The sequence below is a fragment of the Cryptotermes secundus genome, unplaced genomic scaffold (assembly GCF_002891405.2).
Source record: "Cryptotermes secundus unplaced genomic scaffold, Csec_1.0 scaffold611, whole genome shotgun sequence".
Lineage (NCBI taxonomy): Eukaryota > Metazoa > Arthropoda > Insecta > Blattodea > Kalotermitidae > Cryptotermes > Cryptotermes secundus.
The window spans coordinates 493,276-507,231 of NW_019735565.1; the positions used below are offsets into that span (position 1 = coordinate 493,276).

At 42.2% G+C, this 13,956-nt stretch overlaps 2 protein-coding genes across 2 annotated transcripts; both read right to left on the bottom strand.

Moving 5' to 3' along the window:
* Window positions 1-1,453: 1,453 nt before the first annotated feature.
* Window positions 1,454-8,594, bottom strand: LOC111869636 (calpain-D). Its single transcript, XM_023861301.2, has 2 exons — window positions 8,446-8,594; window positions 1,454-4,662 (listed from the first exon to the last, which is right to left on the bottom strand). The coding sequence occupies exon 2, from the start codon at window positions 4,623-4,625 to the stop codon at window positions 2,187-2,189; it is 2,439 nt and encodes an 812-aa protein (XP_023717069.1). The 5' UTR covers window positions 4,626-4,662; window positions 8,446-8,594; the 3' UTR covers window positions 1,454-2,186.
* Window positions 8,595-10,337: 1,743 nt separating this feature from the next.
* Window positions 10,338-11,120, bottom strand: LOC111869628 (E3 ubiquitin-protein ligase sina). The gene has a single exon (XM_033753502.1). It carries the CDS (start codon window positions 11,118-11,120, stop codon window positions 10,338-10,340), a length of 783 nt encoding a protein of 260 aa, XP_033609393.1.
* Window positions 11,121-13,956: the final 2,836 nt, after the last annotated feature.

Below are 13,956 nucleotides of genomic sequence, written 5' to 3' on the forward strand. Positions count from 1 at the left end.
GATAAAACCTAACGTAATACAATATCTTTGCAGCCCACACAACCTCGTGCTGACGCCTCCCCCATTGGGACTATCCACTAAGAGGAACCTGAATATTTTACTTGGACGGTTTTAACTTTAATTTTAACATTAACGACCCGCTTTGTGGGTGATATTTTAAATGCAAATGGGATACCCGCACTCGGGGTACTGGATGTTGTTGTGTTTTACGCTCCGATACGTGTAACATCTTCCACAAAAAACTGTATATTGTGATTGTTGAGCAGTGCAAGTGTTTCCATGTTTTTGTTGTGGTTGCCTCTGATGATGGCTCTTTGTGAGCCGAAACATGTAAGGCAAATGTGAGAAAATGGTGACAAGAATATATATTGTTACACTCGACGGAGGTTCTATTGATAATTGGAAACATATCCTTGTTCAGCTGTGCAGCTTTTCCATGCATGCCATGAGATTATCTTTGTACATGTGATTTGGTAGTCCTTGGTTAAACAGTCAAACCCCTAAGAAAGTAGTATCCATACACATTGATCATTATTTAAAATAAAGTAATGAAGGTGACCTGAGTTATTGCATTTAAAGTGAAATCTTTACTTAGGGTACAATCTGACAAAGGGGCCACGTGGTAGCATAGTTTATTAAGGTACTATGCTTCAAACCAGAAGGTCACAGGTTTGAGTCCCGATGAGGTCATTGGATTTTTCAGTTGACCTAATCCTTCCAGCTAGTGTAGTTGGTTTCTACAAGCTTGGAGATCACAGGTTCATTTCCTGATGAGGTCACTGGATTTTTCAATTGACCTAATCCTTCCAGCTGCACTACAACCCTGGGGTCTACTCAGTGTCTTAACAGAAGTGAGTATCAGGAGTCTTCCTCCGGGTAAAGGGCGGCTGGTGTGTAAGGTTGACAACCTTGCCACAATCTGAGACAACTGTCTTATAAAATGTGGGTAGCTTCCACAGCCTGTTACAGGGATAGCTTTACCTTTACCTTAGAAACTGGTGAACAGCTTCTGAAATCAGTTTAAGAACAATCATCCAGACCTATATTTGGAAATGCTGTAACCAGGGGTCACATAAATATTAATGATCTAGAGCAGATGGAGAAATAGAATAATTTCCTTCACAGGGAATGACAGTTGGTTAAAGCTTTGCGGCATTTTATTAAAAATGTCATGAAGCTAGCACCTATCACAATAGTAGTCAACTTTTTTTTAAAACAAATTTGTTTATTTATTTTGAGCCGGGATAGCATAGTTGGTATAGCGACTAGCTGCAGGCTGAATGACCAAGAGGTTGGAGTTTGAGTCCAGGTGGGGTCAAGAATTTCCTCTCCTCTTAATCATCCAGACTGGCTCTGGCATCCATCCAACCTCCTATCCAATGGGTACCGGGGGCTCTTTCCTTAGAGGTAAAGCAGGCAGGGCTTGAAGCTGACCACTCACCCCCAGCTAGAACAGAGGTCAAGAAAATGTGGATCTATACACCCACTCCCCCATACGCCTTCATGATGTAGTGCTTAATTAGTTAACACAGGGACACAGGGACAGAGACTAGTTTTGGGCTCCTGTGAACACAGCAGTGAACCTTAAGATTCCATAAAAGGTAGAGAATTCCTTGAATAGTAGAATGGCCATTGTCTTCTCAAGAAGAATTCTGCACTATGGACATGGTTCTTTTAAGTTAGTTAATCCTTTAGAATCAAATATGTAATTTGAGTGGTAATTATTTTTCATTCTGAAGGATCGACTGTGTTACAAAAATTGTACACAGATCATATAAAATAGATTCTTGTGTTACAGAGAGTACTAGGTCAAAATATATTGAAGTACTGTTAATTTTACAAGCATCATATATGCCTAGCTCCAGTGGATTATTATTGCCAGTCTACAAAAAATTTCCTTAAGTTAAAGTTATCCCTTCGCCTAATTCATAAAGCACCACGCTATGAAGATGTATGGAGAGTAGAGGGTAGTGACCTTGACTCTAGATGAGTCACTTTCTTTGTGTGACTTAATTGTAGTCTTTGTGGTTGCCAGTTAGTTTCAACAGACAGCGATGCGCCATGGAATTGGTGATAGGCAATAGGGGAAATAAATTTACTGTAGCAAGTGTTGTGTCAAATTGACTAACGCTCAATGCAAAAACAAGCTTGTTAGATGTAAGTTTAAGGATTCATTATGAACCTGGTCATATTATCAGCCGAGGTGCATGTAGGCCCTGCAGGTGACCATCTATTGGTGGACAGTTACGTCCAGTTCCCCAGACCCCAAGAGTGCTGGAGCTTGCCAATCGATGTTTCATGCTGAAGTCTGACAACACAGACATGTTGTGCTTCAGCTGGGAGAGCACTATAATCACTTGTCTATGCAGTGGCGGAACCGCATCTGCTGTTAGGAACACTCCACGAGTTGACACCAAGTTGCAACTGTCACTACAGTCGATCTTGACATGGACCCACTTATTCATGTGTCGATTTTCGACCACGATAACCAAGCCAGTCCAGCACTTCGTCAAAGAGTATATCGTCACACCTTCAACAGCATTATGTTTATGTCCTTTGGCAAGCACTAAACCAATAAGTGCATCACCTATCAAGCATCTTTCAACAGACACTTGTTCGGCAAGAAGGTGCTTGGAGCTATGGATTGCTAGGACATATTCTGGTGCAGGTTGATTGGGTTCTACTCTTGACATGTCCCAGTGGTTAAAAGCCATGCAGACGGCAATGTAATGTCCAGGTTCAAGCATTGTTTCACAGCCAACGCAACTCTGCATCTGGCCTTTACTGTTCCCCATCAGATGTCCAATATGGGACAGTGGGAAAGATGGAGCACGATACACAGCTAAGCACAGATTCAGTCTACAGTTCTTTGACATCCGGTTTTCTTGTTGGAAGAGTGTTAACTCTACCTCAGTCGCCTCAAGAACAGTGAGGAGTACGCATGACAAGTGGTTGGACGACGATAATGGAGGAAACATTCCTGATAGACGTACTTCATTCCAATGTGACCTTACTTTGCAGATGTCGATTGTGTCGAAATATCTGAGGACATCTTCAAATGATATCCAGAAGATTCCTTCAGAAGAACTGTTAGGTGAAAGCAGTTTCCTTAAGTGCGGTGTCCAGGTCACAGAATCATCTGACCAGTCACCATTCCACGAGTAATGTCCCCATGGATTACGAAGTCTTAGCAGACGGTTTCCATATTCATGTTTGACGTCCAGTACAGAATACGAATGGTTAGGTTTCAGTCCCATGCATTTGTATCCATCATTGTTGATATTCACATTAGACCCACCACAGGATATACCCATCAGGAACCCAGCAGAACGAGAACTTAGTAACGTAGCCCATGTCAGGTTATGGTCTAGGTCCTCACCCGGCAGCGGCTGTAAGTTTATGGTTTCACATGGTGCCCCTGTCAAAATACGCAGTCCTTCAATTGCCCTACCCGACACCAGTGCTTCATAACAACCGTGAATTTTTGCCGCAGCTTTCTCAATAAGTGGTACCCACAACTGCTTTCTTTTAGCTTTAGAGTAGACTAGTCGTCCATACTGGTCACAAGGTAAAAGATCATCAACGAGAATTGTGGTCCAGTTTCCGTCCTTGCACAGCCGCACCTGATAAAGCCCATGCTCACATATTTCTCGTGTCACTATAACATTTTTCACCAAGTCCTCTCTCTCTGCCAGAACAGCTAATGAGCTCAGGAACCAGCAGTTTCCTAGAATGCCTTGTGTTATATCAGAAGGTGATGGGTTTCGGAATACAGCCCAGTTTAGGCTGGAGTCGCCGTCCATTTTAATTTCATTTGGACGAAGCCATTTTGAAACACTAGTTTCATTGTATTTGCTTGGTTTGTAGTAAAGCGATTTTGGAGCTGGTGGAAATGAGTCGTCTACAAAAGGCTCATTATTCAACATGCAGTATGTCAAGATAAAATCTCTCGTCTCTGTTGCTTTCTGTTCTTCAATGAGTCTCAGAACATCCAGGAGTTCGCTTTTGTGTTTGACTGTGGCGGCCTTGAGTTGGGTAGAACTCTTAGCCCTTATGAAGCTTAGATCGGAGAAACTATCAGTTCTTGAATTTTTACATACCTTGCAAATATCCGCTGTTTCAATGTTCTTGTATGTACACTTAGTGCATTGCCACGATTTCTGTTCATTTCTGGGTGTCGCTGTCTTCTTATTAACCACTGCACGTTGACCGGTGACATGTACTGGTATATCAGGACGAGCTTTAATACCATCATGTGATAGCATTGTACCATTCGATTTCGGACCTTCTATAGTAACTCTTACAGTTTCACAAGCCTTACACTTCCGCTGGTGAATAGAATTTTTTAGGGTGCACTTGCTACATGACCAATATTGTCCTTTCTTTAAGGTGTTACATTCCAGAGGAGCTGTTCTTGTTTTTTCTCTTCCACAAGTATCGCAGAGCATGGCCGCAGCATGATTCAGTATGGTACAGATGTCGCAAATCCATCTTCGTTTGCCTGCTGGAAGCTGGTTGTCCTTTGCCTGGCTGCACTGGCCACAGTGATTTGACCACGAAGGGTTGGATGCATGGGAACAGTGCGTGCAGGTCCACACGCAGATATCACCATTGGACACTGCCATCACTCGCACCTGAGTTACCAGTCGATACTGTCAGGACCTGCAAAATAAAACACGAAACAAAGACACGGAATTAACTCATTGTATAGTTCTCCTTCGATCGGCCGACAAGCAAGGAGTTCCATATTAAGTAATTGTACATCAAAAGGGCCAATGCAATCCAATTATAACTAAGTAACTCCATGGAGCCCAACTCTTCTTGAGAAGCCACCTATCATTCAGTTATTCAGCTCCTCGCCGAAAAGGAAAATGATTGTTAGAAATATTACACAGGAAAAGCCACTTCCCGTCTTATAATTGAAGCCTCCAAGATACTTCGTAACATTGTCTTCCGTGAGTTTCTCNCATTCGATGACGCATACCGTTAGAAATAATGCTCAGAACCTAACTCCATGAAGAAGGTAACAGCCGCTCAGGTACTCCAGAATTTCCCCCCTACTTATGGAACTGGAAGGCCCATGAAGGTGACTACGACGAGGCTGCTTTCTGAGGTGTGGCGCAGTGTAGTCTAGTACAGTCGGGTGGACTACACAGCAATTTCCGAAATTTCATTATCGTGTTCACAAAGGCCCGTCGCCTGCAGTACGATTCTGAAGTCAAGAACCTCCCATGCCTCGTCTTTGACATCGATTCTAGTATAAATACTCCGATCCACACCCACGTCTTCGGTGTACTTTCTCAGATTTAATAGATCGTTGTTAAACAAGTCAGCATCCATTGAGTACCGCCTTCTGAGATGTGACGTCGCGTTGTCTGCAACAAGTTTACTGCTTACTGTTTGCTTCTTTCAGGTTGACTGGTTTACTCTTCATATCTGAAGATTCAGGCAGAATTTTTCTTCAAAACGCTAGTAAACGATTCAAAGAACAAAATACAGTTCAGTCAATAAAAATAAACAGACTAAAGTGGCTAGGCTATATCAGAACGATGGATGAAAGTTTGCTCTGCAAGAGATTAACCTTCTCCCAGCCAGAAGGCAGTAGAAACGAAGGAAGACCAAAATTAAGGTGGCTGGATGATGTATTGCTTGGATCTTATAGTTTAAAACTCACAGCTTCATGGAAGAAGGTACAAGACAGAGATAGTTGGAAGGCTGTTATCAAGGAGGCCAAAGACAAATAAGAAGAAGACCGACTGCATGCTGTAATGAATTGTTAAATGTGTGTATTAGCGATAGCTTTGTAATTGCTTATAGTTACGGTTTATAAAAGCCCAATAAAGACCTTTACGAATTCAAACCCCGTGTCTTTTCACTTAAACGCGTAATTTTATATCACAGAAGACAGAACTGCTCAACAAGAAGCATCTGATTTGCCGACTGGTGATCAGTAATTGCTTGGGCTTGTATTCGGAAGGTTCCAATATCAAGTCGGGTTACAGGTTATCCTCATCGAAGAATTTAATGAATTTTCACAAACCCTCCAGTCAGATCTTGTACACTTACCTTTAGACGACTATCATCTTTTGTATCCCTGTCTCTTCTTCTTGCTTGACTGCAACCTACCTCGCTCGACGCCATATTACTGTACAATTGCTACTGGTAATTTCAGGACCTGTGAAACCCTCGTTTCACTTCAGTTTCTTATTCATAGACAGTCGGTGGGGTTCCTTGGACGGGGGATCAGCCCATCGCAAGGCCGCTGCCTACACAGGATTACACAAACAGAATAAACGCAGACATACATATTTTGAGTGGGACTCGAACCCACGATCCCAGTGTTCGAGCGAACGAAGACATTTCATGTCTTAGACCGCGCGGCCAGTGTGATCAGCGTATGTAACATTAAAAAGGTTAAACTATCCTTGTAACAAGCCGTGGAGGCCCATTGGGTTGTGAGACGTCGAGGCTCGAACCTTTCTTAGACAATCGGCTCATAGGTGGCGATGAGGTCTGCCTCACGCACCAGCCGCCTTTTACAACCAGGAAGATTCCTGGTACTCATTTCAATTAAAGGCTGAGTCGACCCCAGGGCCAAAGTGCGGCTGGAAGGATTAGGTCATTTAAAAAAATCTAATGACCTCATCGGGAACTGAACCCGCGATCTTCCGGCTTGTAGCATAGTGCCTCAACCAACCACACTACTGCGTGCCCCTCGCATGTTGATTAGTCAAATGAAACTTTACTTTCCGAGGCCCCACAAGTAATCTAACCCGTGTCACCAACAAGGGACTAAGAGTGTGTTACCCTAAAGCAAGGGTCTCCAAACTACGGCCCGCGGACCACATGCGGCCCGCAATGTGATTTTATCCGGCCCGCGAAAGAATTGTGCAGAAATGCTCCAATTGAACTAATTTTCCAGTGAGTACTGGTAGATGTGATTCCGAGCTTATTGACCTGACATATTATACTGCAGTTCGATGGCTTAGCTGTGGAAAGGTTCTTTCGCGCTTCTTTCAGCTCAGGAATGAAACTGATATATTTCTTACCGAAAAAACCATCACGAAACACTTTTATCAGATACCGAGTGGCTTTGGAAATTAGCATTCTTTGCTGATCTGGTGAACCATATGAACCATTTTAATTTAAAGTTGCAGGGTGAAAATAACTTAATCTGTGATTTATTTGCACTTATCAAGGCATTCAGAGCAAAGTTGATACTTCTGGAAAGACAAGTGAAAAATTGTAACTTTGTTCATATGCTATACTGTGCAGAGTTGCATAAAAAGGGTGAAGCAGAATTTCCTTCCTCGTTTGTAAATTTAGTCATTTTAGATTTGAAAGAACAATTTCGGAAGCGATTTGCTGATTTGGATTCCAGTGATTAGGAAATTAGATTGTTTCAAAATCCGTTTGACTGTGATGCTGCAGATGTCAGATTCAAATGGAAATTATTGAACTTCAGGAAAATTATCATATTAAAGACAAATACAAGGAAGGAAATTTGATCGAATTTTATAAATTTCTGAACTCTGAGCAGTTTCCAAATTGAAAGAAATTTGCTTGTAAATTTATCTCCATTTTTGGGACGACGTATCTGTGTGAACAAACTTTTTTCCCAGATGAAGTACATCAAGTCGAAATACAGGGCAAATTTATCCAATGAACATTTAAAGTCATTACTTGTGATTAGCGTTTCAAAATTTGAACCTCAATTTAATCAGATTTTAAGAATGCAAAAAAGAGTTCCATCATTCACATTAATTGTTTTAATATAATTTGTGATGCAAATATGAGCATTTGCTGCTACTGTCTGTTGTCATTAATATACGATAATTTATTCTCACGTACTTTGTATTTAGTTTAGGAAATTCTGTGCTTTCAACAAAACTCATATACCTAGAGTAATTAGTTTCTCATTTTATCCGGCCCGTTCAAAGTGCTGAATTACCTAATGTGGCCCGCGGTTCAAAAAGTTTGGAGACCCCTGCCCTAAAGGTTGGCCTGTTAACACACGTTTCAAGAGCAGATGTGATAATTTGAAAGGAAAGTTTCAAGAGCGCGCTGCGCTCATTACGTATGTGGAAGATAAGGTAAAAGTAAAGTTGTCCTTTTGATTAATTAAGCACAACGCCACGGAGACGTGGGCATAAGCTCCATTAATTCTTGACTTTGGCCTCCTTACTTCGCGGAGCCCATTTTATAGCAGATTGGGTGAGCCCCATAGCCATTCTAGAAGCTTTGGTGAAGATTAAAATCTCTTGCCTCTGGTTCGATTCTTAACAAAGCAAAACGTATGGCTGGGGATATCCCTACTTTCCTTCAGTCCTGCTGTTCCTCTTGAAACACTGGTATACTTACAGAGATGTTTATTTACAAATCTGATATTCCCTGGCTATAAATCTTGAATTCCTGGACAGAAAATTATGTTACTTCCTGACTTACCACAGTAGTCCGTACGTAGAAACGAGCGAATACTATCACGTGATCCTATTCACTGTCAGCACAGTTGAGAAGTCCACAGCATTGCGCCTGGCTGATAAGATAGTGAGTGGTGTTACGTCATCAGAACAGGGTTCGCAGGCACTTCCATTAGACTCGCATCTGCGCCATAGCTCAAGCGGTTGGTCGCTGGCTTCCCACCGCGGCGGCCCTGGTTCGATCCCGGGTCTGGTCAAGTGGGATTTGTGCCAGAAAAAGTGGCGCTGGGGCAGGTTTTCTCCGAGTACTTCGGTTTCCCTGCCAATCTTCGTTCCACCAATTGTTCCACAATCACCCTCACCTATCATCTGGGGTTGGTACAATAATCCAGAAGTGGCCGCAGTACAAGGGACTTAGTCCCACCCCACTAGCATAAAAAAAAACACTCGCATCTGTACGACAGTTCATACATATCAGTCCGATCATCGGAATTTCGGACGGAATATCGAATATCCCAAGTTTTCGTGGTTTTACTCAGTGCTTCCATGTAAATGTCGGTATAGTAGTTCAAAGTAGGCTACGACCATTTCGTTCAGCACACTTTCCAGTTCATTATTCGTCAGTCATTGGGCGCTACGGCCTTTGCTAGTCACAGTCTCATTAAATGGACCGCAAATAAATAAACTGTGATGCATTCTGAAGCACTTTCCGTGCGTTTACGGTCTGAAACTGTATATGAACATAAGGGCCAATTAGTTTATACACGGAGTGGCATAGATTTGAGGCCCGTGACAGTATTTTAGACTTTCCTCATTATTTTTAAATTTTAACTTTTAGTTTCATATATATTTTGTATTTAAATCAACATCTAGCAGTTAGAATATAAATTTACATAGAAAGTAGTCATTTCAAGCTTGTGTATGTAAATATGAATACCCACTTTACAATTCAATAATGAAAATGTATAAATCACAACACCTGAGGATGACCCCATAAGGGTCGAAACATGTAGTGAAACATAAGTTAATAAATTATAGTTGCGTTGACGGTGGAATTTGTATTATTAGTAACAAGCTAGTTTTCTTATATTTATAAGGAAGTTCGCAATGGAGGCTGTAGCATTCATAAAAACTTGGAGATGTTGTGGTGTCACATTTTTTTTTCCTTGGCACTACAGCCCCAGTGGGCCTAGGCCTACCTCCATGAACTTCTCCGTTCACTTCGGTTTTTCTAGATCTTACACATACGGTAGGACTCCTTGGGCGAGTGATCAGCTCGTCGCAAGGCCTCTACCTGTAGACAAACACAGAAAAACGCACACAAACATCCATGCCCTGAGTGGGATTCGAACCCATGATCCCGGCTTCCGAGCGAGTGAAGACAGTGCATGCCTTAGACCTCTCGGCTACCGTGACCGGCGGCGTCACATTTCCCTAATTGCTTTGCACTCATGAATAACATCCTAGTTTATGGCACTCAATTTTGGAAGCATAGACTTGCTGGCATGGGGTTAAATTTGCTTTGTGTACAGTTCCTAAATTGGCAATATGTATATATTTTCGTTGAGGATATACTCGTAAATACACAATGATATACTCAATCTGCTATAGGAACGAGGGCGCGTCATCGTCAGTTAGTGACGCAGATCGTTGCATCATTTTCATAAAGTTGCGCGACATTCTGTTTTCAACATACATCCTGTATTCATAGCCAATGGGAAATTCAAACATACTTGCACAGAAATTTTCTTCCGTAAGGTTGCCAGCGCGAGGTATGACGTACCCTGGTTCGTAGAGCAGATGGACTATATCTAAAAACGCACTGATATCTGTGTAATATACAACAAGTTTTAAAATTTTTCTGCTAAACAAACCTTTTATGATTTCTAAAATGATGATTAAACATGATCGCTATTGTCATTTTTGTCTGCACATCTTAATTTTGTATTCAAATGTTTTGCCATTTTGTGTAAATATCTCTAACGTGTCATAATCTATTATGAAACATTTTCGCATTTCATATATGTTCTTAAGCTCATCTGTGTCACTTTTTACAACATTAATGAAAGTCAACTTCTGGTCACCAGATGGTGACACCAACCTATGCTCGTATGCATATTTAGAAGCATTTTCTTTTGGTCCTATGTACTGGACTACTTCATAGAGTTTCCTTTTTTCAGGATCACGTTTAGATCTGAACCAGAATATCTCCCCACAAGAAGAAAATATGCACGAAAATTTACATTCTTGAAGGAAATTAAACTCCTCATATTTGAATGAACAAAGATCTGATCTGTATATGTATTTATCATGCTTTTCCTCCATATGACGCAGTATGTCTGAGCGACATCCGGTCCAGGCACAGCCATTCTCCTTGGCCACAAGGCACTCATACTTCCTGTGTGGACAAGCAGTCTCGTGCTTCTTCATGTCCTCAAGGGACACTTTCTCACAACATCCGCGGACCGTGTTTTTGCAAGGGTATATTACTTTATATGCAAGTTCTTCCGCGAGTAGGTTCCTGGTGTCGATCAAAGCCCCCCTGCATGTAGGACACTTCTGCAGTCCTGGTTTGCACTCACTGCAGACGCTGTGCCCATTCTGACACTGGAATATTGGGGGCTTCATTGTACTCAGGCACACTGGACACTCCAGCAGGTTTACAATGCTTCTACCGTCTTCCAGTGACAGGGACGCCATGTTCTCACTTGACATTTCGTGATTCCTGCAAATTAAAGTATTCCAGATTTTAAACATTCAACTCACTTAGACGTCACATAATGCTTTATTGAGAAAAAGCTAACTGACATACAACTGTCCTCATGTCCACTGGGAAGACCAAGACGTAGGTGGGTGGACAATATTAAAATGGTTCTTAGAGAGATAGGATGGGATGGTATGAATTGGAATGATCCGGTTCAGGATAGGGACCAGTGAAGGACTCTTGTGAACACGGTAATGAACCTTCAGGTTCCATAAAATGCTGGGAAGTTCTTGAGTAGCTGCACAATTGGCAACTTCTCAAGAAGGGCTCAGTTCCATGAGTGAGGTCCTCATGGTGGTGACTATGAACATTGCTGACGTCTCAGATATGACGCCGTTTAGTTTGTCAGGAGGAACGTCGGCAAATACCAGACTACATAGCCTTACATCTGTTTCAGGTACCTATCAGACTGTATGTACGGTGACAGCAGGAACCTAAATAGCTTTACAGCCTCTCTACACCTACAGTAAGCTAAAAAATGTTCCTGTACAGTCACGAAAAGTGCAGTTCTGCACACTGTTGCAGGTCCCTGTCAGACTGTACGGTGACAGCAGGAACCTAAATAGCTTTACAGCCTCTCTACACCTACAGTAAGCTAAAAAATGTTCCTGTACAGTCACGAAAAGTGCAGTTCTGCACACTGTTGCAGGTCCCTGTCAGACTGTACGGTGACAGCAGGAACCTAAATAGATTTACAGCCTCTCTACACCTAGTAACTTCTTAAATATTTACTGGAGTGAAAGATGTTTGGAATGAAATATGTAGAGAAAATGTAGTGACGTATTTTATGTTCAGTACATATTTCAGCCAAGTCTCACGGTTTTCGTGATAATTACAGAAGGGTAACTGAACGTGTTTGAATGGCTTCGCTATGTGCACGTCTGGTCAGCCTCTGTTCACATGAGCCTGAATAAAATAACAGAGATTCAACATCAGAATCACTATCTACGACGTAATTTATTTAACGTCGCTGTCTGTAACAGACTAAATAGTGTAGAATGATTAATGATAACAAATGATGAATTGGAGAGTATGTGGATGTCTGTGTGTGTTTGTTCTGTTTTTGTGATGTTCTGTGTGTAGACAGCGGTCTTGCGAAGGGCTGATCCTCCATTCAAGGAGTCCTACCGATTGTATATAGGATTAGGAAACCGAAAAAGCTGCCAAGGTCCGGAGGGCTGTAGGGCCTGGGAGAGAGGGATTAATTATTTTGACGAATGCTATCTTTTTGGGTCGTAACGCTGTGTTGTTAGCTATAAATCCACCTACTTTTCGGAGAAACTTCGGATGATTTCTACCAGATTACACGGCTTATCAATCCAGAAATTCATCGTTCTGAGAACCTCAAATCCAATAATTGTTGTGACGTCACAGCTTTTATTTCTTATTATTAGTTTATCCCGTTACATTGTCACGGGCTTTTTGAGGAACTTTCGTCTAACGAGAAAAATTATTCCCCTTTTATAGGACGCATTCTGAGCCATTCTTGGGACGATCTTCGAGTGACGTACCCCGTTCGTACAGCAAATAAACCCAATATCTTCATGCTGCCTTCAGTCAAGAATGTTCGCGTAATACCGTTCGCATTCGTAACGCTTGTGATTCGATGTACTTTTCAGTTAAACCAATTTACAAACAGTTTCTGTCTTCTGGGATATAACGCCATGTTGAAAGCCCATCGACATCTAGGAGGGAGATGTCGCCTCAGTTTTAATGGCCGAAGAATATTCTCTTCGCTTAGTGGGGGTGGAGTCCAACTGAGTCCACTCGAAACGGCGGCCACTGATTGGCCTATTGTAGCCTGTCCCGGGTGATTATGATGATGGAGAATTTGGTGGAATGAAGATTTGCAGGGGAAACCGAAGTACTCGGAGAAAACCCGCCTGAGCGCCACATTATCCACTACAAATCCCACTTGACCAGATCCGGGATCGAACCCGGGCCGCCGCGGTGGGAAGCCAGCGACTAACCGCTTGAGCTATGGCGCGGCCGGCCGAAGAATAAGGCAAGCGAGAAAGGAAAAGGGAGTTCTGCTTGTTACGTGCTTCATGGTGGTTTCTTGCTTGGCATATTTTCCGACCCTGAAGATATAGGCGACATAATCTTGCGAAACATCAGCTGATTTTCAACGAGGTATACGAAATTATGTGCCAGAAAACAGAACTCACGACCAACGCTGTGAGAACCTCAGATGGGGCATGATGGTAGTCCCTTCATAGTTACGCCACGAGAACCTCAAATTTAGGGCACATTTTAGTTCATTTTTAACCAGAATAAGTTCATGAACACGATTACCGAGGATCCGACGCTAACCGGGGCGACGACAAGGGGACAGGAAGACATAAGTGATGGTTGTGTAGCTACGGGAGGGGCACAGAAGATAGAGAGCAATTCTTTGGTTTTGCTTCAGGTAAATTGCAGGAGTATTCTTAATAAATCTTTAGAATTTTGGAATTTAATTTATACATATAATCCCGATGTTATAATAGGTACGGAGTCATGACTCAGAGAGGAAATTAGCAATGCCGAAGTTTTTAGGGAGGAGTACACAACTTTCAGGAGAGATAGGAATACTCGAGGTGCTGGAGTGTTTATTTGTGTAAAGAATTACATTGCTTGCGTGGAACTATGGGTGGACGAGGATTTCGAAATGATTGCAGTTGAAGTGAAAGGCAGAGACCCTAAATGTACATGGGAAATTGTAGGCATCTACAGAGCTCCGAATGAGGATATGCGGGCTATAGAAAGACTGGCAGCCCGAGCCCATTCTTT

Excerpts from the sequence above, each read along its gene's own strand:
- LOC111869636 (XM_023861301.2), bottom strand. The coding sequence starts at position 4,625 with ATGGCAGTGTCCAATGGTGATATCTGCGTGTGGACCTGCACGCACTGT.
- LOC111869628 (XM_033753502.1), bottom strand. The coding sequence starts at position 11,120 with ATGGCGTCCCTGTCACTGGAAGACGGTAGAAGCATTGTAAACCTGCTG.